This window comes from Anopheles ziemanni, chromosome 3 (genome assembly GCF_943734765.1).
Source record: "Anopheles ziemanni chromosome 3, idAnoZiCoDA_A2_x.2, whole genome shotgun sequence".
In the NCBI taxonomy this organism is placed as follows: domain Eukaryota; kingdom Metazoa; phylum Arthropoda; class Insecta; order Diptera; family Culicidae; genus Anopheles; species Anopheles ziemanni.
In genome coordinates, this window is record NC_080706.1 from 25,541,651 (window position 1) to 25,567,111 (window position 25,461).

The following is a 25,461-nucleotide window of genomic DNA, read 5'->3' on the forward strand; positions in this document are numbered from 1 at the left end:
AAGTATAAAATAAATTAAATGAAAAAATAAATTTTCAAAACAACAGTTTTTCCTTAAACGTACTAAAAAATAAAAAATAATGTAAGTTAAATGACATATGTATTTATGTATCAGTTTTTTGTTTTTGTCATTATTCGCATAGCATCGTAGATGGCGATCGAACTGAGAGCAATCTCGATGCAATGCGAATAATGATCAAAACGAAAAACTGATACATATATACATTTGTCATTTAACTTACATTATTTTTTATTTTTTAGTACGTTTAAGGAAAAACTGTTGTTTTGAAAATTTATTTTTTCATTTAATTTATTTATGTTTCACTCCTTTTTCACTCCTCCTTTCTCACTGGCACGCTCACTCACTCAGCCCTTCCTAGTGACCTGCAACAACAACCAAAAAATAAAACAATAAACGATATTGTTTCGCTCGTAGAGCATGTGTCACTCTCGTTTCGGCATGCCTTTTGCCAGCAAAAAACATCTAAAATTCCCACCTCCGCCCCCATCCTCGTTGTCAAATTATCATTGCCAACCGTATATCATCACCAAACACCACCACCACCACCATTCCGTCCCCTCCCAAACCCGTGCCACCTGATACCACACATAACTCACACGCTACTACGAGCTACACTGTATGTGTCGTCGAAAACCGTCACGGCACAAAATTAATCACATCGCCAAATCCGGTCAACAGCTCCAGCTCCCTTGGGGGGACGCACGTTCCGGATGTGTGCAAGGGATTTAGGATCCTCCGTGTGTATGTGTGTTTGTGTGTGTGTGGTTGTGATTGTGTATGTTTGGATGGAGGTTTTCCCTTTTTTTATTTTTAGTTTTCCCCCCTTTCACTTGGGTCCGCTCGAAACCCTCAACCGTAACACCTTAGGCACTCCTGGAATGATAATCGCACATCTGTGCACATATTCGGTTTGCATTTGGTTGGTATTTTTCTCGCTCCTTTTTGTTTTTGTTTTTTTTTTTTGCGTTTTGGTTGTTTCGACAAGAACAAACATATTTTTGTTGAATAAATTTTCTCTAGCTCTCCGTCTCGCTCGTTCGTCACTCTAACACACTCTTTCTCATGTACTAGCGAGCCGAAAGTCACGCTCTCGCATCGCAAATTTAGTGGGGATTACTTTTTTTTTTTTGGGGGGTAAATTCATATTCACTTCCTCAATGATTAAAATTCACTTTAAATTCCACCAACTTTTCGGGTGCATGCATATGCAAGGCATTTTGTTTGTTAATATTTCGTACGCTGCACGCTGCTTAGATCCTTGCAAGCCCTTTTTCCCGTCGTGCTCGATTACTTTTCATACCAACCCCAAACCGATTCGCGATGGTTCGATGATTTGTCGATGGCTTTTTATATACTCTATCCATTAGATGGCAAGTGTCACCTTCGGCGATGGGTCCTGGTGGTTTTTTTTTATTTCTCCGCCCCTTGACTTAATAACTGAATCCCCGTGACGCACAAACACCGCACTTTTCTCTCACTCTCTCTCCCCCCCGTGCCACCGTTTATAGTTTTTGGGGAAAGGAAAAATCACAAAGTCGCCTTCCCGATCGTGCAATCGATTATTTGACCCTTTATCGCTGGTCCTTCATTTATTGCTAGCACATAGCACAGGATATTACTACCATGATTCGATTCCACTTCGAACACGTACTATCCACGACTATCCTTTATCCAGATTCAATAAAACGCCATCGAAGGCAAACACACCAGCAGCCCAACCTGGAGACCCATCGCACTATTCCCTGCAGGACACCACGCGTTCGGATTTATTTATTTTCTCCCACATCTCCCGGAAACGGCACGGCCACGGCTGGGACACTCACATTCGGCCACCGCTCGAAGCAACAACAAACAAAGCGCACTGGTACAGCTTCTTGGACGCTTTCGGTCCTTCTACCCAGTCCCGGCCAGCAGAGATGAGAAACTGAGCCGCTTCGAGCCGAGGGTGCAGGAGAGAAGCGCAATGTACGAGCGGCCCCAAACCGTAAAGTAAAGGATAAACCACGTCCTGTTCACCTCACCGCATGGGGTCCACGAAGGTGCTTGAGAAATGTTCTCAGGGAGCACTTTAAGACGCACTGGAATGCATGTGTCACCGTGTTTTTCCAACCCGAGTTTCCACCGCTTCACCGGTTTTGGTGCCCAGAAAGCAGCGCAAATTCCTTCTCGGTTCTGGAATTTCTACCCTGCACAGCGCGTCCTTCGCTCGGGAGATGCTGTAAATTACGATACCACTGCAATGGGACGTAGCGACTCTCGACGAATGGACACACACAGCTCAGCTTGCCGTGGCCACCGAAGCACCCTGTACCGCTGTTTGCCGTGCGCTCGAATGCGCCTGCTCCCCAAATCCACCACGAGTGAGACAGCGAGCGGTAAGGGGGAGCAGAAAAAATACATTTTCTGATGAAAGTGCTTGAGAGCGACTCTCTGGAAGTTTAACTTCAGTAGGTTTTTTTTTGCAATTTTGAAATATTTGAAAGCTACATATGAAATATGACTCTCGATTGCCTTTTTTCTTTTGTGAAAACTCCCTTCCATGGTGTTTGTATTGGCATTGTGGAACTATTCAATTAACACTTCACTGTTAACTGTTGCATGCTTCGGAATTAGCACTTCCGCGCCTATGAATATAAGTACCCTAAATATTAGCGATAGGCGTAATAAATTGCCAATTCATTATTTGAGAATAGATAAACAATAACGACTGTAAAATAATCTCACAATCCCTTAAAATATTTACGTTGCACCACGTGGTCATCGTGAACGACCAGGCTGCTCCATCACCTTCCGAGCCATGTGTCATCAAAATTGATGAAATCATGTATGAACATGTTACTAGTTTAGGAATATAAAAATTAATCCGAAATACAAATCTCATTTCTGTTTTTGGTTTTTTTTTTAATGATTACAGAAAGTTTAAATGACTTAGTTAAAATTGGCCGGGGAATTTTTCCAAATTTTCAATAAAAATTTTTTTTTTTGAATGATTTATGTTCTCACGTTTGTTAGCTCTTGGTAGGACTAAAAAGAGTTGTTATTACTGGTCTTCAAAGGTTGGGGTTTTGTTTAATCATCCATAAGTTTTACAAATAAGGAATCGAATTTCGAACTGCATCGATCAACTTAAAAGGTCCGTTATGGTACCAATTACGAAAAACAAGTACGTTTTGTACTGCTTGATAAAATATTGCTTCATCAGTGTAAATAATATCGGAACGAAATAAAATTATTACAAAAGGTCCAGTCCTCCTTCTGTCACGTGCTTTCCCATCGACTGATAAACACCATCAGATAAGGTTCTTAGTTGCATCGGGTGCAACACAAAGGTACACAAAAAAGCGACACACCTCTGCAGGGCTTATTCACAGCTCTTCGATTAGCGAATTAATACCCAACCGCCACAACCACACCAGAACCGCTATTATCGCACTCCGTTGGTAAGCGTCGACGTGATGCACCAATACGCTTAGCAGAAGTTGAAAAATAATGCACTTGAAAGTGACGCGTTCGATGTGCATACACTCGCACCATCGTACGGCGCCGTCGGGTGCACTATTTTTGCACCGAAAAACTATTTCGCCAAGCCGACCCGAAGGGACGTTCCCAACCACGACGGGCATCACGCGTGACAACACGGTTCGGATACGGTCAGTACGGGTGCAACGGTTGCATCGATCCGATCGCTCACGCTTTTCACCGCCAACCGGACCGAAGAGATGATCAAAACAGGAATGGGATCCCTTGTGCCGCGCTTCGTCCGGCAGCAGGTAATAGGAAGGAAGTCACTACTCCTAGCCCTCGATCGGGCCTCCCTGCTGTTAGGACATTCGTGAGAGGACTTCAACATACTCCTAACCAACCGATTTGTTACATTTCCAGACGGCGGCATTGCCCACCGCAGTGATGTCAGTGAAAAATTATGCAACCGAAGCGACGTTCGAGACGAAGGTAAAATTCGCGACCGCACGGTGTCGGTTGTGTTCGTGATGTGAAACCCCCCAACAAAGGGAAGATGATCTCTCGGGGTTTGTTGTTGATCGTGAGCAGACTATCGTTTCAAACGCATTGTCTTTTCTTTAACTTTCTTCCTCGAGCGTAGCCCTTTAAACTGCACAACCTTAAGGAAGGCCCGCGAACATCGATGAAGGTGACGAGGGATGACGCGCTTAAGTACTACCGGCAGATGCAGACCATCCGCCGGCTGGAGACATCGGCCGGCAATTTGTACAAGGAGAAGCTGGTGCGCGGTTTCTGCCATCTGTACTCGGGCCAGGAAGCGTGTGCGGTCGGTATGAAGGGTGCCATGCGCCCGCAGGACAACATCATCTCGGCGTACCGCGTGCACGGCTGGACGTACCTGATGGGCGTAACGCCAAAGGGGGTCCTGTCCGAGCTGACCGGTAGGCAGGGTGGGTGCGCGCGCGGCAAGGGCGGTTCCATGCACATGTACGCACCCAACTTCTACGGTGGCAACGGAATCGTGGGGGCACAGGTACCGCTCGGGGCCGGTGTCGCACTGGCGTGCAAGTACAAGGGCAACGAGGGCGTATGTCTGGCGCTGTATGGTGACGGTGCGGCCAACCAGGGTCAGATCTTCGAGGCGTACAATATGGCACACCTCTGGAAGCTGCCGTGTATTTTCGTCTGCGAAAACAATGGCTACGGTAAGCTGGAATGGTCAGTAATCTAACGCGGCAGCAAATCTTCACAATCCACCGTCCATTTCCCTCCAGGCATGGGAACGAGTGCGGAGCGCGGCTCATGCAATGTGAACTACTACCAACGCGGAGACGTACTGCCGGGCATCTGGGTGGACGGTATGGACGTAGTGGCTGTCCGTTTGGCCACCGAGTTTGCCATCAATCACGTCCTAAACGTGGGTCCGGTTGTCATGGAGGTCTATACCTATCGGTATGTTGGGTTTAATACTTATAAGCTCTAAAACTATACTACCATTGCTGATACCTCTTCACTTTATCGTGCCTTAGTTACTCCGGCCATTCAATGTCTGATCCCGGCACGAGTTATCGCACGCGCGAAGAAGTCCAGGAAGTCCGTCAGACGCGTGATCCTATCTCCTCGTTCAAGGACAAGATTCTAACGGCAGGATTGGTTACCGCTGACGAACTGAAGGTACAAACCATATCGCAACGCAAAGCATGCATCCAAGCTTGATTGACAATATTTTTCTTTCTTGCTTCCAGGCAATTGACAACGAAGTCAAGAAGGAGGTGGACGAAGCAACGAAACAATGCAAGGCGGACTCGGAGATTGGTCTGCCGGAGCTGACGACCGATGTGTACGCGAGCAACCTTGATGGAGATATCCGTGGCTGTACGCCCGGTTCCTGGCTGAAGCATGCAACGCTCAAGCAGGCCCGTAACCTGTGACGAAACTGATGTACCGTTGAGGCCCTCGGTAGCCCATTCTAATCCTATCAAGTGACCTTTTTTCTGCCGTGTACAAACTTTAAAATATACCGTAGACATTATTGACCCACATGCGTGAGAGTGCAGTTCCTCCGTGTTATGGTTTGTTGATTTACATAAAATGATTAAAACTTTATTACTAATTACGTACAAAGTTACAAGTTAAAATTATAACGCGCGTGTGTGTGTATCCGGTGTATTGCGGCCAGCGCTGCCGTACGTCCGTGCCGGTGCGCGGTTGGGAAGCGAGAGAGCTCGGGGCCGATCTTCTCGAGCGCTCCACGGCAAGGACTCTCCACATCGAAAACCCAGTCAACAAGGACAGGGTTGAGCGGAAGCGTTACGCGCGCGCCCAAGGTGCCTACACAACACCTCCCCCTTTTAAGTCAGCCGATACGCGGTGAACCTACGAGGCAGTCTTCTATTCCTAGAAGAACGTCGTGGTAGTAGCGGCTGCTGGTAGTTGTCGTTCGCTGTGACAGGAGGCGGACGTCGCGCCTGTTGCTGCGGTGGCGCTGCTAGCGATGCTGATGATTCGACCTCCGGTTGGGATGAAACCGAGGGCTCCGATGCTCCAGGTTGGTGGGATGTCTGTCGTATCCCGGGCAAGTTCCACGCGTCCAGCAATACGTGAAGTGGAAGTTGATCCCAATCCTGCTCCGCATGATCCGAAGAAGCCGTAGTGCGTCGACGGAGTTGATCCACGTGCCGACGGAGCTTCCTCTGGTTTTCGGTGATGACCTCGAACATAACACGTCCGATGCTGCGGACGATTCTCCCAGCGATCCAACTCCAAGAGTTCCTCCGGTACACCTTGGCATAAACTGGATCGCCCGGATGCCATTTAAGAGAACCGTTCTCTGCCGTAGACTCTGATGATGCTGAAGGGCGCAGCAAATGATGAATGGTCCTGATCTCCCGGCCCAACATTACCTCCGCTGGAGTGCGCTGTTCCAGGACTGCATTCGGTGTGGATCTGTAAGTATGAAGGAATAGATCCAAAGCCTCTTCGAGTGATGTGGCTCCCACTCGAATCTTCTTTAAGGCACGCTTTAGAGTATCCACAAACCGCTCGGCTTGGCCATTCGATTGTGGGTGGAATGGCGCGGTTGTGATATGTTTTATACCGTTGCTGCTACAGAACTCCTTGAAAGCTCCGCTAACAAACTGCGTGCCATTGTCGCTGACCAGTGTAACCGGTGGTCCGAATCTTGAAAATATTCCTCGCAAAATACTTATCGTTGACGACGCTGTGATGCTTCCAGTTTTTATGATTTCGGGCCACTTGGAGAATGCATCGATTACGACCAGGAAATATGCTCCATCGACTGGTCCCGCGTAATCGATGTGAACCCTGTCCCAAGGTCCAGATGGTTTGGGCCAACGCGATGATGTCTCTACCGGTGGAGATTTAGCTGCGTCTTGGCACGCCTCGCATGCAGCGACGCGATCGGCAATGTCCCCGTCCAATGATGGCCAGTATACAAAACTGCGTGCGATTGCCTTCATCCTCTGGATGCCCGGATGTCCTCGATGTAGTTGAGTAAGGCATCTTTTCTGTAGCGATGTAGGGATCACCACCCTCTCCCCGAAAAGGATGCAGCCATCCACGGTTGTAAGTGCTTCCTTCCTGTTGTAGAATCGAGCCAAATCTGCGCCATATGTGATATTATTTGGCCAGCCATTCGTGATGTAGCGATAAACCTCACGCAACAGGGTATCGTTTCCCGTAGCCGTTGTGACTTCTCTAAAATTGATTGGGAAGGCGTTTAATGAATGTACGACTACGGAACTAATGGCTTCCTCGAGCTTTATACTCGCAATCATGTACTCAGGCTCCGGCTTCGCGTGCTTGCTGATAAGTCGCGATAACAGGTCTGCATTGCCGAATTTATCTGTTGGTATATATTCAATTTCAAAATCATAAAGCTGCAGCGTTAATGCGAACCTTTGGAGCCGGTTTGCCGTATATATAGGAATTCCCTTTTCCGACCCGAAAATTCGCAACAAAGGCTTATGGTCTGTTTGGAGTTTAAAATGTCGTCCGTACAGCATTTTATGAAAACGCGTAACCGCGAAGATGATGGCGAGTCCCTCGCGATCTATTTGGCTATACTTAGCTTCGGCTTTGGTTAAAGCTCGTGACGCGTGCTGTACGACCTTTGTTGATCCATCCGCGAACTTGTGGCTAATAGTTGCGCCCAGGCCTACGGATGAAGCGTCCGCGGCAACTATTATTTCGGCTCTTGGGTCATAATGTGTTAAAAGCAGTCCTGATGTTAAAATATTTTTAAATTTGTTGAAAGCATCCTCGCATTGCTCCGTCCATACAAACTGGGGTTCGCTCTTCAATAAATTGTCCAGGGGGTATCTAAGATCGCGCATCCTCGGCACAAATTTACCGTAATAGTTTATGGCTCCTAGGAATGAGCGAACTTCGCTGACGTTGGATGGTGTTGGCAAATTCACAATTGCTTCAATCTTCTTCGGGTTTGGCCTGAGACCGCTACGATTAATGATGTGCCCGAGGTATTCAATTTGGTGCATTTTGAAGGCACACTTATCGGCCCGAATTGTGAATCCAAAATCCTTTATCCGTTGCAGTAGTTGGTGTAAATTCTCGTCGTGCTCTTCTTCTGTTTTTCCCCCGACTACCACGTCATCCATATAGCCAGATGTGTCACGCAGCCCGGCAAGCATCGTATCTATAATTTGTTTAAATGCGGCCGGCGCGATTTTTATGCCGGGAGGCAAACGATTGTAATGAAATAAGCCGCGATGTGTATTTATTGTCAGAAGCGGTCTGAAACGTTCTTCGATCTCGACTTGCAAAAATGCGTCAGACAAATCTATTTTACTGAACAATACGCAGTGGGCTAATTTGGCGAAGATGTCGTCTGGCAGTGGTAGTGGATACTCATGTGGTTGTAGCGCAGCATTCAGTCCGGTAGAGTAATCACCGCAGATACGGATGTTGCCATTGCTTTTACGCACAACCACGATTGGAGTCGCCCATTCAGAGTAATCAACTGGTGTAATTACTTTCAATTTCTCCAATCTTTCAAGTTCTTCGTCTACTATGGCCTGCATTGCATATGCAACGGGTCGCCTAGGGCGGAAAACTGGTCGACAGTTTTCTTTAAGCTGCAATCTGATTTGCGCTTTCTTGCACAGCCCTGTACCAGTAAAAACCTCCGGAAAACTATCCTGCAACTTTTTCAAAATGTGCGCATTGGACGAAATTTTAGCGCAAAATTTATCCATAGGAACGGAGCCAAGTGCAAATAAGTCTACTAAATCCGCTCCCAATAAAAGTAGACCGACCTGGGCCACGCGGATGATCGCTGGCTTCGTAGTGTTGCATATTGTGACGTCCGCTTTGAATTCGCCCAATAATTCGAGTTGCTCATTTGATGCTGTTTTTGCACACACTGTAGGTCTTATCAATGGCGGTTTTCCTAAAGTTGCCCATGCAGTATGGCCGATGACGGTAATATCCGATGCCGTATCCAATTGTAACTGTATGCTTCTTCCATTAATAATAACCTCGACAAATTTTCGATTGGTTTGCACACTGCACACGCTAACGGTTTTAGTCGAAAGTTGTGGTCGGTATTGCTTTCGACGTACGCGGTACTTTTGTGAGCGGCAGCGTTCCTCACAATGCCCGATCTTACCGCATTTTTGGCACTTATGCGTAGCCTGCGGACAATCTTTCACCCAATGCCGACCACCGCAGCGCCAACATGCGCTTGGTGGCTTAATATTGTTTGTTGACCGATCCTCACGACTGCCCCAGCGGGGACGTGGTCCTTTCCCGCAAATCTTTTGCTCGTGATGCCGACCGCCATTTTGTAAAGCGAGCACACGTTCTCCTGCTTCCCCGACGATCATTGCATTATCCAGTTTTAAATTTGCAATCCGATTGCACTCCGCGGAAAGCTGCTCAAGCGTTACATCTTCTCTTTCTTCTATGCGAGTTAGTAGCTTTAATCGGAAATCTTTGTCCGTTTCCTCCTTGAGTCCGCAAACAAAAACTAGACATTTAAGTTGTTCTTCGCTCATCTGATTGAGTTTGAAGTCAACGCATGCTCGATTGACTCGGCAAGCGTATGCCAAAAAATCCTCTGTGCGAGATTTTAAAAGCTGCATGCACTTGTAGCGCTTGCTCAAAAGAGATTCTGCCTTCCCAAAAATTGATTTTAGCTTTTCTACTGTAGCCGCCAGCGTAAAATCCCGGGGATACCGGGGAAGGATAAAACTTACATACCGGTCGTGTTCTATCGTCCCCAGCTTGCGCATGAGCAATCTGACCTTTGCTGCATCGTCGATCCTGGCAGCGTCCTTGGTGAAAAGGTCTTCGTATCGTGCGTACCATTGTTCAAACGTTACCCCGGCGTCGGCCTCGAAGCGAAACTCGGTGATGTTCCCAGCCAACGAGTCGATTATTTGTTCCGGATTATAGGCCATCGGCTGGTGCTGCTCCTGCGGCTGTGCTGGCATTTGCGGGTAGGGGGCTGGATGCTGTTGGCTCATCATTAATTTTGTTATGAGCTGCTGCTGCTGCTGCATTTGCTGTTGCAAAATTTTCACGATTTCTATCATCGGATGGTCTCCATGTGGGCACGCGGTCGACAGCGATCGCGGATTGCAGCCTGGTGACGCCTGCGGGAGCGATGGCGGATGCTGGCTTAGTGACGCCTGCGGGAGCGATGGTGGATGCTGGCTTAGCGTTGCTTGGACACTCGGTGGCTGCTCCGTCGTTGGGGCGTTTGGCCAAAGCGGCGTGCCGTTTGCCGTTTGCAAAAATGCTGGAACCTCGGCGGGCTGCGATAAACGGCGATTCTCATCCTCCATGTCCAAGTCTGCCGGACTTGAATCTTCACGGCGTCTTTTGCTCTTCGGCGGAATTTTTACACACGCACTTATTCACTTTCACACACAAAAATCTTTGGTCTCTTTTTCCTCGTCGCCACTGTTATGGTTTGTTGATTTACATAAAATGATTAAAACTTTATTACTAATTACGTACAAAGTTACAAGTTAAAATTATAACGCGCGTGTGTGTGTATCCGGTGTATTGCGGCCAGCGCTGCCGTACGTCCGTGCCGGTGCGCGGTTGGGAAGCGAGAGAGCTCGGGGCCGATCTTCTCGAGCGCTCCACGGCAAGGACTCTCCACATCGAAAACCCAGTCAACAAGGACAGGGTTGAGCGGAAGCGTTACGCGCGCGCCCAAGGTGCCTACACAACACTCCGAAGACCCAATTTAATCACCAACAAACTGTTTTTGTATATTTATGTATATGGAGGTGTGAAATGGAGTATTGTTTATGCTTTATTCCACCAAAATCAAAACATTCAAATATGTGAGGCATTTTTACATTCAATTGTCGCTTTCGCTGTCCTGATACGAGTCCTCAAACTCATCTGCTCCATCGTCGTAGTCCACGATGGTGAAAACGAACGCATGGCAACCGAAGCGTATCAGTGCGCCATGATATAAGATGGCACTGCCCTCCCATCCGCCGGCCAGTGTCGGTATTCGTCGCTCGGGAAAACATTTACACACCGGCAGCGGTACATCGGCCATACTACGAACGATAAGTAAAGTTATATTGTAGAAAAAAAAAACACATATTAGAATCAAAGCGACTTACCAAGTGGTGGTGTAAAACTCTTCAGCTTGTGTTTGCGCACATGTTTTACGCGATTTCTCTAGTATGCTGTCCAGCTCCTGTTTGATTTGATTCCGTTGCTCCTGTTTCGCACCGGCCGCTCCCGTCGCAGTTCCATTTTCTTGATTCGATGTCTTTTTCCGCTCGCCATTTCCATCCAAACCACAAGTTCGATCTTCGTTCGGGCCGCACTTGGAACCCGACGTATGATCGCCGAAGTCACACGCGTACAGATGTCCGTTCACTTCCGTCCCAAACTCGGAATAGTTTATGAGTTCGAACATTCGCGTGACCTACGGCAGAGAATCGTTATCGTTATTACCTTCTAAACAGCATATCAAACGTTCCCACACTGACCTCATCGTAAAATATGATCGCATGTCGGCTAGAGGTGCAGCAACAGTCACCATACTTTGCCAACGTTACGTCATTCCCCGGACCAGAACCGATGGTAAACGAACGGTATGACATGCAGATCGCGTCCAATGGATTAACCTTTTCGAACGCAAAGTATCCATCCTGCTCCAAATCGATCCACGTTAGTGCGGCTCTGACTCGAATCTGTGACTGTTGCGCTAGCTTTACGATACGCTCCGTTAGATGGCCGAGACCGTCCATGGGCGTGGCGGTGGTAGTATCATTGCATACCCCATTTTGTACTTTTGCCAACTCTCGAACACTCTCTAGCGGCCGGTTGTTTTCGCTTACTTCCTTCACCAAGGTATCCTCTGTAACGGCGCTCCTCGTGGTCGACTCTGACCCTTTTCTATCGATCTTAAAGGTACTGTTCCCGTTCGATGCGGTAAACTCGCGCGCTATCCGTTCAATGTCGTCCTTCGTGAGCAGCTCACTTGGGAGGGGCATTTGTCTGCGGTCATCCTGTTGGTTAAACTGCGCAACCGTCGTTCCTTCTTCCGTTGTGTTCTGTGCAGCATTGCGTACAAGCGCTGGATTATCGGCAATGATCTGTTGCATTCGCTGCACCGCCAACAACCGGATCAAGCCCGGATCCAAATGATCCAGTTCCCGTTCTACTGCAAGCAAAAATTGTGCTTAATGAGTTATTGAAATTACCTAATCAAATGACACAAATGCATACCTTTTGTATCAGAAGTATCGTGTTTAGTTTCATCCGAAACCACAATGTCCATCTTTTCAGATTTATCCGCACAACCCTCATCTGTTGTGGTCATTCCTGTGTCTCCGTCCTTGTGGATATCCGCATTTTCAATATTTTCAAACCCTAATGCACATTTACTGTCCGTACTATCAATCCCGCCCTCCACCGAACATTCATCACCTTTGTCATTCTTTGCGCCTTCAGATACCTCCATTTTCACCTTACCATCATCATCGTCGCCGTCCTCATCGCTTCCACTCTGGTTGGTAGTGTTTTGCTTCTCAAATCCTAACTTTTCGTCCGCCGCTTCGATAGCTTGCAGCTCACTCTCCACTATCTGAAGCAACACATTATCGTCGTACCGGATCGGTTTACGTGCCGCTTCAAAGTGCACCGACGGATCTACCTGTCGCGATCGTAGGAAGGTTTTGAGTGACGGTAGCAGCGGAGCAGGGTTCCGGTACAGATGCTCGATCGCGGGAGGTACAATGATTTTCGCCCGTTGGCGTAGCTTTTGCTTCACTCGAAAGGGTGGATTTTTGCGGTGCACCTTTCGGAGGAATTCCGTTTTGACCGTTTCGTGGTCAATCTCGCCACCGAACCGATTCCACAGCCGAATACGCTCCGTAGCCGAGATAGAGTTCACCATTTTCCAATCCTTAGGAATTGATACGAGGGAAATAATTTGCTGAAGCATATAAGAAAGGGACGCCGCTATGATTACTCACAATAAACTGTTGCACATGGTTCGGGCACATCCACATCGAAGTTGGCATTGCGGTGAGCGGTGGATCGAGGCAATCCTGATGGAACAGCAAATCACAGTAGTCGCAGGCGACCAGCGGCGCTTTGCGACACGACGCACCACATACGTGACATGTTCGTGCCGGTAGCGGCACCAGCCCTTGGCTGTCGAGCTCGTGCATTTTTCGAAGTTTAGCGCGCTTCGTATTACCGTTTTTGCCGTTATCTACTTTATCCGTCCCTGGAAAAGGAAAGTAAGTTTCCATTTCCGGCGGAAGTTCAAACTGCTTGGGATTTAAAATCTTTGCCGCCTGTATGAGATGATCCAGGGGTGTATTAGACTTAAATTCCTCCTCCATCGCGGAGCACAAGACAGAACTGGACTCAGGCGGTTCTACCGAAGACGCCACAGAGACCGTCGATGCAAATGATGCGGACGGGGCGAGAACCGGTGCCGGCACCTCCGACGGTGGCGTCGTTGGGGCACTGTACACCGCTAACGCATCATTGTGATCACCATCGTGGGAATGTTTCCCATTGGAACTACTGGAATTTGAGCTTTTGTGTGAGAGGCTACGATCGCGAAGGCGCAACTTTTCATCCGAACCAAGCTGATCTTCAGCTCCTATTACCATTTTACACTTGCACGTATGACATACCCACTGGCCGTAGGGTATTTCATGCTCCGAAAGTGGCGGATCATGGCATCCCAAATGAAAGCTTGACGGGCATCGATCGCAGCACAGCAAATCACCACCTTCTTTGCAGGAATCGCACGTATCGTTGTTGTGTCCCCGACCTGGTTTCCTATAATACGGGTGGTTGGACCGCCTCAGCTGATTCCTCCCTGAAGAATCCGTTGACTCGGGTGGTTTTATGAGTGCCTGAATCAGCTGCAAATGGTACAGAAACCCGTAAGTTATAAAGCACAGAACCACTAGCACGCTACTACACGGGACGTCGAAACCCCTTCACAGGTTTTGCCCATTTTCTGCTTACCGGCATCAAACCTCCCGAAAACGCCGCTTCACACGGTTGCGCACGCTGTTTGCTCATTTTTGCATTCATTGTTTTCAACACCCGGAAAGTTTTTCTTTCAAGAAAATATGTAATCGTAGCAGATCTTTTCGCTGCAAGCAATGTTATTTGCTTTTTGCAGCCAATCGTGTTTGCCTTTTGACAGTATGTTTACAAGCAAGGCTCGAGGATGCTGTGATGCCTAGTGATCCAATGAACAACTGTAGATTTACAACTGATTACAATTGATCGATCAAACATATTTTTTAACATTTCAAATATTAATGCGTTCCCATACAGCGGAGGAATTCATTTAAAAAATGTGTAATATATTAAGCAAGGGATGTTTCATTACATTTTCCTTTCTATCTGAAATAAACGCACAAAATAAAATCCCGAACCTCGGCACCTTTAGCAACCTCGGCATTGCTGTCATCTGTCATTTTCGACGAATACACGACACTCTAGGACTGTTCTAGGAACAAAGCGCTTTCCAGCAGCATCAATTACAAATTGACCAAATTGTCTCCGATGATGTGATTATTTCCGCACCGTTTTTGTGTTGTGTTGCTCGTCGAATCGTTTTTCTTGTGTTTTCTTTTCTTTCCACACATTCGGCGTGCCGAGTTTCCCCCCCGACGCCATAGCGTTTCGTGATCCGGGTGATGTGTTATGTGTCGTGCTAGACGGGTTGTGGTTTGCTGCTGATCGATAGAAACACCGATTAGCTGCGGAGTGCAGAGGAAACAACGGGCGAATCCCAGCATTACGGGGGTGTTTGTGCAAGTAGTGTAGAAGAGACGTGCAAAAGAAGCGATCCGATAATGGCCCATGGCAAGGAGTATGATCATTTGTTCAAATTGCTTATCATTGGCGACAGCGGTAAGTTGGAGAAAGTGGAACCCACGTATATTCCGCCCGACGTGTTGGATAGGATGAAGTGGATGGTCAAATGATCCCAGACAGCACCGCGCTTTGTACAACACCCCCTCCGGGGCCGGAAGATATCGTTGACAGAGACGTTTTTTACGACGTTTCATAAATCTTCAACAACAAAGAGTGCAAAATAGGCGTACGAGGCTCGTGAGCTATCGATTATCCCCCGCCGTCCACCAGTTGCATCTTCCCAGTAGATCTAATTCATGGAATTCGTTTTACAATCGGTGACTAAACGGATTCTTCTTCTTTAAGCATATCTGTGTGCGTACGCTTGCTTTTGTGCAGCGAATGATACAGTTTGCTCTGCTGCTTATCAGCAGATGTAGAAGGTTTCCTTTTTTTCACCAATTTACTGTTCCTATGCTGCCGTTTATTCTGTTTATTTACGGTCCAATTTCATTCGCAAATCTATCAAAACTTATTTGCCTCATGGTGCTGATAAACAGCAATCGAAACCGACAATCAGGCCTTGTCGCGCGGATTCAACAACGCTATCATATCAAACGCTACAACGGAGCCTTCTGTCGGGATGGTACTACACCAGATCAGTAGCGCCAGAAAGGCCACCGATAGATTGACCTTAATTCAATCCTATCAACCTATCGCCAGCATTCTAGAATAAGTAGCAAACGCATAAGCTATACCACCAACCCGCTTCTCTACTTTTAGGTGTGGGTAAATCCTCGCTGCTCATACGGTTCTCGGATAATACCTTCTCCGGAAGCTACATAACGACCATTGGGGTCGATTTTAAGATTCGAACCGTTCTGCTTCACGGCGAACGAGTAAAGCTGCAAATCTGGGACACCGCAGGGCAGGAACGTTTTCGAACGATCACGAACACGTGAGTAAATCAACGAACCGTTTTTTCCCTCTACCGGATGAAGCTCGTACTGGAAGACTAATAATTCCAACCCGTCGTCCTTCTTTCCATCTTTTCTGCAGCTACTACCGAGGCACGCACGGCGTCATCGTTGTGTACGACGTGACAAATGGCGAATCGTTCGGCAATGTGAAACGTTGGTTGCAGGAAATCGAATCTAACTGTGACATAGTCAATAAAGTGCTAGGTATGAATCCACACCGTTTCGTGGGATGAAAATTCCGCTAGGAAAATGACATGTAAATGCACTATACTAACCTTTTTGGTTTGCACTCGACAGTTGGAAATAAAAACGACGATCCGACGCGCAAGGTAGTTACCACCGAGGACGCGGAGCGTTTCGCCAATCAGATGGAAATTAAACTGTTCGAAACATCCGCCAAAGACAACATCAACGTTGAGGAGATGTTCCTCGCCATCACCGAGCAGGTGCTGAAGCACAAGAAGCAGACGCAGAAACAGAAGCAATCGGAGACGGCCAGCGATACCGTCCAACTCGGGAAGCGTACTCAGAAAAAGAAGAACAAATGCTGCTAGTAGGGAATTGCGGCCAGCGGTTGGGATCGTTTCGGGTAAGGGTGGGGAAAACGGAAATATTATTGTACAGTGATACCATACCAGCAGCCGGCCCAGCTCAAGCTAAGGTATTTAAGCAAATTGGGAACCACGCATGTCATATGTCCATGCCATGAGGGGGGATGATCATACTCCGATCGTTCGATCGATGATAACGAAACGGTAACGCATGCTGAGCGTTGGCTGCCGCACGGTATTGGCCTCGATAGTATTCGGAGAATGGAGAACAATTTATGCACATAGAGAAGCGACTGCTACACAAAAATTAGACGTTTGAGTAAGGAATAGGGGAAGACAGAAAAGAAAAATCAAAATCAACAACCACACGAAAAGCGCACCATTCCACGATTCTCCTTTCTGGCACGCGGGAACTGGGGATTCTTGGGTGATTTCCAGTTAGTTGCCATTCCGCAAACACCGCAAACATTACCATTTTTCAACCCCACGTGTCCACAACGACCGTCAACCAGCAGCTGCCGGATGGAAACCTCTCCCACCCTCCTCTTCCCTGGGAGCGACAACTTCTGATCTTTATTTCCAACAAGCAACCGTAATAGTAATGTAACAGTAATAATAATTATTATTATGATATTTGTAATGTGCTTCGATAATTTTCTCGATAAACGTGTATTTAAAAACAAGAACAGTAAAACAAAAGGCGAGCCACACAACTAAGGATGACGACAAAACATTGCTTTATGGACAAATTGTATAAAACGAAAACCAAACGCAAACGAATCTAAAACCGTGTGTTCAAAGTCTATTCACTTTTAAGTTATTTTTTGTTTGCGGGGCCGATCCACTTTACAGGGGGTCACAACGCTCGAACGGGCTTCCGGTGAGTCCCTCCGGGCAGTAGCAGACCGGTACGTGATGTTTCGTCTGTTGCGGACACAAAAGAAACAACAACGACACCACGATGAATATCACATTATACTTCTGTTTCCTTCCTTCGAAAAGCCTTACCGAGCAGGCCGCATTGGTGCCGCAGCTGAAAACGCATGGATCGACGCACTTGCCCTTGCGGCAGCCCTGAAACTCCGTGCAATCTCCATCGCTGACGCACTCCGGGCGAATGCATTCCTTGAACGGGTCACCAAGGTAGCCGAACGGACAGGAGCACACTGGTATGCCGGCGGTGTTCAACCGGCAGGACGCCTGGATACCGCACGGATTATCGGGACACTGAGCTGTAAGTTTATTTTTCGATACACATTATTGATTACAAAAAACTACCGTTCCCGAGATCGAAAAGGGACTTGTGGGGCTCACCGTATGTTCGGGCAACAAGCACAAACGCAATGCAGAGACAAGCGTGTAGTGTAAAGTGAGCCTAAAAGATTGAAACATTGTGTGGATAAATAATTTTATGGATATTAGTTTCATCCTCTTTATTTTATAGGTTCTTCCGCAAATATGTTCATTTGCCTGTTTAGTTATTTAAATATTTTTTTATTTTTTAACATGAATCACGCATGTAAATAGTAAAATACTGTTTTTACTCGTTTTTTTTCACTCATATAATTGTAGTTGATTTGTTTTTGTCCGCAAAACTACATCAAACAATAGTTGTTTCACAACACAAATCGAAGAGAAATTTAAAAATTTTCAATTCACTTGAACTCATTCTACGTTCACACAACACAGTGCATTATTACCATTGTAAACGTTTCTCTCGGCTATAATATTTCAAATCCAGAACTGAACAGCACTGTACGACTAGTAAAGTTCTACTAACTGAATCCCGCACGACGTAGAGAGATATTAAACCCTACGCAGCTTCACACACAGCTTCGAATAACTCTGGATCTGACAAATTTCTCACGGAACTATCAATGGGAATTGTTTCCAGCATGCGTACTGTAATAGCAGCTTTTCCAATTAACGCAAGCGCATTTAAACTAGCTTGATCGACAGACGATTCCCGGTGCAATGGCACCTGTGGGGGAGGAATAGTTGCTTTAAAAAATCAACCGACAAACGTACTAATGGGTCGGTGGAAATGTAAAAGAATACATAGAAACCATCGGTATGCATTTCGCGATGTTTTAACAACATTTTCCACACGAATCCGTGACGAAGTAAATGTTTAGATTTTGCAGCTCTACCGCGTCACATGGTGCACGAGCGTCAAGAGTATTGTCGTTTTTCCGCCTTACCACGGTGTGATAAAGATCTCGAACGCCGAGAACCTTGTTGGAAATTTGTGGAATGAATTATTTAGAATTCTATCACACCGTGCACGGGGGCCAGGTTGCGTGTTGTGACCTGGGAATCAAAGGAAAATCCCACTTCCTCATGTACGAATCTGCGTAAGTCACGCCGTGTAAACGTTACCTAACGGACCTAAAGTCTGACCATAAGTAAATTGAACCAAGGAAAGCGCGCTACTGTGGCGCTTCGAGTGGCGTCAGCCGAAAACTAATATTTTTAATAGTATTGGTAAATAGTAACAATGAAGTTGTGAAAGTTTCAGAGCTGTACTATTGTTTTTTGCAAAATGCCGTATAATGGAAATTGATCGACCAAAAATAGCTCCGCACAAAATACTATAGCACCTAGGCAACAGAGCAAATTGAATATACCGGGAACCCATTAAAAGAAAAAACAAAAAAATGACAAGTATTTTTCTGTTGTACAGTTTTACATAAGGTTTGTTATAAAAATAGGTTTTTACTATTTACGTGTTCCCTGTTCTTATAAATTTACGTATTTTGTTTTTGGTTCTTGCATTAGCGCCCGTATCGTGGAAGGGGACACCGTTTTCGCAAACTCCGTTCACTTCCTCTTCCCAAGAACATCTCTAACTGTTCCAACACTTCGTCTAAAATGAAGTTTTGTGATTGTACAGAATTTTTCAATAATCCGAAACTCTGGGAAATTTGGTTTTGGTACCAAGTGGATCTTATTGGCCCAGTACCACTCCAAGACAACCTTGGAATAATGGCAGGTCGAAAAATGAGCAAAAAAAAAGTACGTGAATTTATAAGAACAGGGAACACGTAAATAGTAAAAACCTATTTTTATAACAAACCTTATGTATAACTGTACAAAGGAAAAATAATTGAAATTATTTTTTTCCTTTTTTATGGATTCCAGGCTTTGTCAATCTGTCCACCGGCGCTCCAGTGATTTGTGCGGAGCTATTTTTGGTCGATCAATTTCCATTATACGGCATTTAGCGAAAAACAATAGTACAGGTCTGAAACTTTCACAACTTCATTGTTACTATTTACCAATACTACCAAAAATATTAGTTTTCTCCTGACGCCGCTAGAGACGCCACAGTAGCGCGCTTTCCTTGGTTCAATTTACTTATGGTCAGACTTTAGCAACGAGTATATACAAACGCGTGTGTACAATTACAAACATTAAAAATGAAAAAAGGGCTTGATTTACTTTCATAAAACATATATATGTTTTATTTGTTTGAATCGCAGCATTATTGGTTTATATGCAAAGCGCAAACATATTGTCAAGTCGTTCCGGAACTCCGTGCCGCAGGTTTGTCGAATGCTAAAGCCTTTCGGAAGACGGTTTAATTATGCAAAACAAAAATTAATTATGCAAACAAAAACTTTACCCATTTTTAAAACCGGTCAGTTTTTAGCTGAACTGACTGAAAGATTGCTGGAAATAAAAACCCATACACACACAAACAAATTATTATTGTAAAATTTCCTCCCAGTTTTGCTTGTCTGTTTATTAGAAATCTGTGCTCGGGCAAGATAAAAATCAACTTTATTGATTTACTAGAATTTAACGCAATGTCTTAAGTATGCATCGTTGCGGCATCGGCATGGTTCGATTTCATCGAAAGTTAACACTAAAACATTTGTTAATCTCAACCAGTGGGGGGAAGGTTCACAGGTAGTTTAATGAATAAGTTAACAACTTGACTGCTAAAGATCACGTTGGGAATGAACATGTGGATACTTTGAGGCAGCTTTTAGTTTACGAGTAGAATTGGCGTTATGTCGGTGAAAAACGAGGTGCAAGATACGGAAACATGGCTCGCTCGGTCATTTATGGGACCGCATTTCGTTTCTTATTGTATCGGGCCACCGGGTAGTTGCGTGCGGTACGGCACGATACCAGCGCATCACCCTGTGTTCCGGCCGGGCAGGTACAGACTGCCAGGTGACGCTTCGCTTGACACTGTGCTCCTGTAAGGAGATGCAAAAAGTGGGCTGTTATGGGATGGAATTCGGAAGAATCAAGCTGTTGTGTGAAACATACCAGTTCCACACTGTCCAGCGCAAGGGTCAACGCACTGGTACGAGATGCACGCCTTATGATCGGCACATTCTGCGTCACTCTGACATTCACCCTGTTTAAAGATGAAAATGGATAATAAGAGTTTTAGCAAATCAGCTTCTATCACTGAACGTCCCATCAAAACGTCCCACGGTGAACACTTACACGGACGCAGTTTGAAAGCGCATTTCCGGTGTATCCCGGGGGACAGGTGCAGACCGGTCGTTCCTGGTTGCTGCGATCGTAGCCTGGCGTGCAGACGGCATTCGTTCCGCACGGGTTCGGATTGCACAGGTCTTCCTTCGTAAACGGCCGGCAGCTAATGAACGGATCGCCGGTCATGTCCCGGGGACAGCTGCACACCGGAGTCATACCGCGCAGGTTACAGTCCGCGCCGACACCACACGCACCCTCGCACGGATTCTTGCAGATACCGTAGATGCACGCGGGACGACCCCCGGGACAGTCCCGATCACCGTAGCACTCCGGCCGACACTCGGAGAACGGACTGCCGATGTAGCCCTTCGGACACTCGCACACGGCCCGATGGTTGGTTACGCGGGCACAGGTTGCCCCCTTGCCGCACTGGTTACATCCGCTGACACACTTGAACTGGCTACAGAACTGGTTCGAGACGCATTCCGCATCCGATTCGCACTCGTGCCGGCAACCCGAAAGTGGGGAACCCTGGTGACAACGCGAAAGTCATGGGAAGAGGCAGATCAGAGTCGATCATAAACGCTATGCTAGTTCACTACTTACAATGTAACCAGGAAGGCAGGAGCAGGTTGGAACACCGTTAAGTACGTCACATTTGGTGTTTGAACCACAAGGACTTGGACGACAGAGCTCCTCTGGAAGAATGAAAAATATATAATAAATATGGGCTAGTTTCAGTTTCACCAGTTTTTTCATCAGTTTCACTACGGCTAAATTATTGTGAAAATTATTATACTTTTCTTTGATATGGTCTGAATCATATTTTAACCATTAAATACATACACGCCTGCATGAGTTGTCTGTAAAGCCTTGTTTCTAGACTTCGAATAATTTTGTAGATATTTTGCTTGCTAATGCGAAAAAAACAAATCTTTAACATAGATCCTTGTGAATAATCTAATTTACAAATTTATACCAAATAATTTTAAACAAAAATATGAACGAAAACAAAAAAATGCCGTAATGATGAGAAAGGTTCAGTGAGTTAGCAATTTTTTTAACTAATGTGATCATCTTTTCAATATACCCCCAGTTGAGACTGGGGAGAATCCTCTAGGGCCATTGAGATTCGAAAATTTATAGATCCGGTAAACTTTAATCGGAACGGAGCGATACTCCAAATGGTATAATTGGTCTTTTTTAATAACAATCGTCTATTGTTGCCATCAATGAAAATTATTAGCTCAGTTCAACGAAAGAATGTGTCGATAAAATGCTGGTATACGCTTTCTTGTTCAGAGTGACGGCGCTCTTCTTCTGCCTAACAGGCAAGGGATCTTACCAAATCTAATTTCGAACACCATATAGACATTCGAGCGTTGCTTTACGAGCGTCTTCCATTCATAACCGAATGGTTTGCGTAGGAAGCTTTTACCGGACCATTTTTACGACCATGCCAACGATCACCGGTGGTTGGATTGAGGACCCGCATCATATAAACGATTGCACGTCCCGATAATTGGACCATGAGAATATACGCATTTTTTAAAACTGTTCCACTTCCGGGTAGTTCGCCCACGTCCATCAGCCGCGTTTGGCATTTGAAATCATATCACGCCGCTGTGGGACGAACACATTAGTACGCATCGTTCCGGGATCGTTCACGTAAAGGAGAGCGATGTTCCTAAAAGCATTCCAAAGTTTTTCGCGATTATAGAATAATCTTTTAGTCAGCTCCTCCATAGCGATGTGAGTTAGAATTTGGCTGTTGGGTTTACTAGAAATGATTATTTTATCACTTCGCGCCCTACGTCGCTTGACTTCCATCCTATACACTACCCCGAGAGCTACACCCATTTAGCTGTTTATCTTCCCAAGCAACCCCGTTCAAACGCTGGTGTTGGTGCGATGAACTCATGTTTCCGCGATTCATTGTAACGAGGTAATGGAAACAAACAGTACTAGTACTATGCCAGTTCAAAGTCAAGGCAAGCAACTCCCAAACATGGGATGCCATTGGACCCCATTGCTTGCCAATGAAGTAAGCTTGGTCCGATTTGGCTTCCGTTGTTCTATAGTTACCCGCACGCAACACGGGGCGTAGGTGTGGCCGCTTTAGAACAAAGTTACTATTGCCCGGCGATACTACATGGTTGCGTACGTTGCCGCCTGCCTTATGCTTTATGTAGATCGCCACGTCGTTGGCGTGCCGTGATGCTTTCGTCGTCTTTTGTTGTTTACAAACTTCGCAACGACTTCCGGCTGTTTGGTGCGGGGGTTTTTCCCCCATAATGTCTTACCAGGATCTTGGAGGCGGCAGCTGCTGAACGGATCACCAGTACGTCCCCGGGGGCAACTACACACGGGCACATGATTGCGAACCTGACGAAGAAACGCATCGGATGAAAGATTAATTAGAGTACGGCAAACTTGGCAACGAACCCGATCGTTGAGGCGGGAACCACATAGGAAACACGTGCGGCCATTTGCAATGCGGTTACCTACCTCACAGTTGGCATTGACTCCGCAAACGCCCGCGCACGGATTTACGCAGTTCCCGTTACGGCAGGCCTGATCGCCGCGGCATTCCGAGTGATCGAGGCACTCGGCCCGGCGGCACTGCACAAGCGGATTGCCACTGTAGCCCGCCGGGCAGGAGCAGACCGGACGGCCGCCAGCTGTTTCCTGACACGTGGCGCCTACACCACACGGGTTACGCGAGCATCCTTGCCCTATTACGGGAGTACAGAAGTGCAGAAAGACGCATTGAGTTGGTTATGCAATTGGCTGGAAATGGAACGGTAACCTTCCCGGGGAGTCATAGCTAAGGCGGGCACACTACTTTATTTCAACCACACAAGTCAGTCTAAGTAAAAAAGGCAAGTGTCGTCGATCGTTGATCGCAAAAGTGAGTGAATAGTTTAGAAGACAGAAATTGTGCGTACTTTGTGAATGGGATCCTAAAGCGGGTCATGGCGGGCATATTAGGAAAAATTGGTCTGTTATGCAATGGTTGAGGGACAAAGCTTTCGAAATTATTGTCAGTATGTCAAAATCTCTAAAAATGCGAAAAGTGAGTTTGTGGAATATTTAAAGCACCTTTGAAGAGTCAAACATCGTGCAAACGAAGACAAAATCGGTGTAGGTTGGTGCATTAAAAGATCGACTCTAACGGTTCAATTATTATCAAAATAAGGTTAAAGAAACCCAGGTGCATTTTACGCAGAATTTTTTCAAGATGGAACAAATTATGTAAAAATTGGGTTATGAAATTATGAACAGCAAAAAATTACAAGATACTGTTCGAAATATCAACCCCAAACCCCTTTGAAAACAAGTCATATTTTTCAAGCCATCAATTAGTTTTTTTGAACGAGTTTCCTTTTAAGAAATCTTTGAAACAATTTTTAACCGAGTTTGATTTTTCTGAACATTAAATTGCACCGTTTGTGTCCTGAGGTCCTGCCTTGCCTACACCGGTTAACCTCGTGTATATGAGTGCGTATGATACTACACTAAAGCAAACTTAGAGCGATGGTTAGAAGCACAAAAACGAAACAAAACTGTTCCAATGCCTTCCGTCGCAGATCCGTCATCGTAGGCAATGCGGCGAGTTCCGGTCAACACCGTACCGGCGCCGGTGGACTGATACTGCCTGGTAGTGATCCCGTTCGCGTTCGTATAGTACACAACATCCGACTGCGGGGCACTGTCGGCAGTGTACGTATAGTAGGAGTAGGCACCGGGGGACGACGCGGTACCCTGGTCGACTTTGGTGCGCGTTATGGTCACAATTTCGTCCCCGGCCCGATAGACGGTCCGTTGCATACCTACGGCGGTGAGCCAGATGTTGGCGAACACCAGCAGCGCCAGCAGGGCTCGCGACTTGCCGGGGCCAGCAGTCAGCATCCGGACCACCGGGTGCTGGAAGAATGAAAAATGGACACAGGAATAGACTATCACATTTCGGAAAAACTACCATCTCACAAAAGTCTAGATCACTGTTCTTGCTCCCTCTCAATTGCACTTCCATGCGAAATTAGCAAAAAGCGCACTATAAAATCGACCAATTAACACAGCGTCGTATAATCGCAACACTTCTAGACACGTACCATTGTAAACGGCATGAACAATTATTTGAACCTCAAACGAAACGATCGCGACGTAAAACGCGCTGCACAATAATTACACCACTTGCAAAGCTGACTCCGCGGACGGTTTCCGTCCGAAACTTGCACTCGATCGGTTCGTTAAACGATTGTCAACTGACTGATCGGTTTCGATCCTCGGTGGGGGTATATATAAAAATATTCCCATCCAATAGCTGAAAGAATAAAAAAAAAGGTACACGACGAGCAAATCGTTGTCCATTTGCCCGAAACCATCGCGAATACCGCGCACTTCCACCCGGTCCGTTCCCGGCTCAACACCACCCGGCATGCAAATTGTCATCCTAAAACAATCCTCGTCCACCAACAACGCTGGAACGCTGCTTAGGTGGTGGGGGAGGGAGGAGCGGAGAGAGATTGTTCTGCCCCCGCAACCGCGTGGTTGGACTCGCGAGCGATGACGCCGACTCACGGATGGCGTGATGGCGCGCTTCGGACGAAATCCCTGAAGGTCGGTAACAGTTGGAG

The 25,461-nt window shown here is 46.4% G+C and overlaps 5 protein-coding genes across 5 annotated transcripts; 2 read left to right on the forward strand and 3 right to left on the reverse strand.

Annotated features, from left to right (window-relative positions):
* The first annotated feature begins 3,740 nt into the window (after window positions 1-3,740).
* Window positions 3,741-5,414, forward strand: LOC131289942 (pyruvate dehydrogenase E1 component subunit alpha, mitochondrial-like). Its single transcript, XM_058319296.1, has 6 exons — window positions 3,741-3,791; window positions 3,904-3,972; window positions 4,124-4,688; window positions 4,758-4,935; window positions 5,013-5,157; window positions 5,229-5,414. Exons 1-6 carry the CDS (start codon window positions 3,741-3,743, stop codon window positions 5,412-5,414), a joined length of 1,194 nt encoding a protein of 397 aa, XP_058175279.1.
* A 5,351-nt stretch (window positions 5,415-10,765) lies between these two features.
* Window positions 10,766-14,061, reverse strand: LOC131286569 (PHD finger protein 12). The gene is made up of 6 exons (XM_058315537.1): window positions 13,993-14,061; window positions 12,978-13,886; window positions 12,229-12,907; window positions 11,487-12,163; window positions 11,112-11,422; window positions 10,766-11,045 (listed from the first exon to the last, which is right to left on the reverse strand). The coding sequence occupies exons 1-6, from the start codon at window positions 14,059-14,061 to the stop codon at window positions 10,838-10,840; spliced, it is 2,853 nt and encodes a 950-aa protein (XP_058171520.1). The 3' UTR covers window positions 10,766-10,837.
* Window positions 14,062-14,495: 434 nt separating this feature from the next.
* LOC131289277 (ras-related protein Rab-35-like) lies at window positions 14,496-16,506 on the forward strand. The gene is made up of 4 exons (XM_058318494.1): window positions 14,496-14,892; window positions 15,619-15,793; window positions 15,895-16,019; window positions 16,113-16,506. The coding sequence occupies exons 1-4, from the start codon at window positions 14,835-14,837 to the stop codon at window positions 16,367-16,369; spliced, it is 615 nt and encodes a 204-aa protein (XP_058174477.1). The 5' UTR covers window positions 14,496-14,834; the 3' UTR covers window positions 16,370-16,506.
* A 706-nt stretch (window positions 16,507-17,212) lies between these two features.
* On the reverse strand, window positions 17,213-19,995 carry LOC131284406 (delta-like protein 4). Its single transcript, XM_058313260.1, has 3 exons — window positions 19,992-19,995; window positions 17,375-17,598; window positions 17,213-17,290 (listed from the first exon to the last, which is right to left on the reverse strand). The coding sequence occupies exons 1-3, from the start codon at window positions 19,993-19,995 to the stop codon at window positions 17,213-17,215; spliced, it is 306 nt and encodes a 101-aa protein (XP_058169243.1).
* A 439-nt stretch (window positions 19,996-20,434) lies between these two features.
* Window positions 20,435-24,857, reverse strand: LOC131284407 (neurogenic locus notch homolog protein 3-like). Its single transcript, XM_058313261.1, has 8 exons — window positions 24,804-24,857; window positions 24,400-24,748; window positions 23,330-23,556; window positions 23,125-23,206; window positions 21,428-21,519; window positions 20,831-21,352; window positions 20,648-20,738; window positions 20,435-20,574 (listed from the first exon to the last, which is right to left on the reverse strand). The coding sequence occupies exons 1-8, from the start codon at window positions 24,855-24,857 to the stop codon at window positions 20,435-20,437; spliced, it is 1,557 nt and encodes a 518-aa protein (XP_058169244.1).
* Window positions 24,858-25,461: the final 604 nt, after the last annotated feature.

Excerpts from the sequence above, each read along its gene's own strand:
- LOC131284406 (XM_058313260.1), bottom strand. Across the intron at positions 17,291-17,374 it reads GCACCAATGCGGCCTGCTCG|ACGAAACATCACGTACCGGT; the intron begins GTAAGGCTTTTC and ends TGTCCGCAACAG.
- LOC131289277 (XM_058318494.1), top strand. The coding sequence starts at position 14,835 with ATGGCCCATGGCAAGGAGTATGATCATTTGTTCAAATTGCTTATCATT. Across the intron at positions 15,794-15,894 it reads TTTCGAACGATCACGAACAC|CTACTACCGAGGCACGCACG; the intron begins GTGAGTAAATCA and ends TCTTTTCTGCAG. Across the intron at positions 16,020-16,112 it reads CATAGTCAATAAAGTGCTAG|TTGGAAATAAAAACGACGAT; the intron begins GTATGAATCCAC and ends TGCACTCGACAG.
- LOC131286569 (XM_058315537.1), bottom strand. The coding sequence starts at position 14,061 with ATGAATGCAAAAATGAGCAAACAGCGTGCGCAACCGTGTGAAGCGGCG. Across the intron at positions 13,887-13,992 it reads TTTCGGGAGGTTTGATGCCG|CTGATTCAGGCACTCATAAA; the intron begins GTAAGCAGAAAA and ends TACCATTTGCAG. Across the intron at positions 11,046-11,111 it reads GAGTTTTACACCACCACTTG|TATGGCCGATGTACCGCTGC; the intron begins GTAAGTCGCTTT and ends TATCGTTCGTAG.
- LOC131284407 (XM_058313261.1), bottom strand. The coding sequence starts at position 24,857 with ATGGAAGTGCAATTGAGAGGGAGCAAGAACAGTGATCTAGACTTTTGT. Across the intron at positions 21,520-23,124 it reads CTGCCGCCTCCAAGATCCTG|AGGAGCTCTGTCGTCCAAGT; the intron begins GTAAGACATTAT and ends TCATTCTTCCAG. Across the intron at positions 20,575-20,647 it reads CGCTGGACAGTGTGGAACTG|GAGCACAGTGTCAAGCGAAG; the intron begins GTATGTTTCACA and ends ATCTCCTTACAG.
- LOC131289942 (XM_058319296.1), top strand. The coding sequence starts at position 3,741 with ATGATCAAAACAGGAATGGGATCCCTTGTGCCGCGCTTCGTCCGGCAG. Across the intron at positions 3,973-4,123 it reads AAGCGACGTTCGAGACGAAG|CCCTTTAAACTGCACAACCT; the intron begins GTAAAATTCGCG and ends CCTCGAGCGTAG. Across the intron at positions 4,689-4,757 it reads CTGCGAAAACAATGGCTACG|GCATGGGAACGAGTGCGGAG; the intron begins GTAAGCTGGAAT and ends ATTTCCCTCCAG.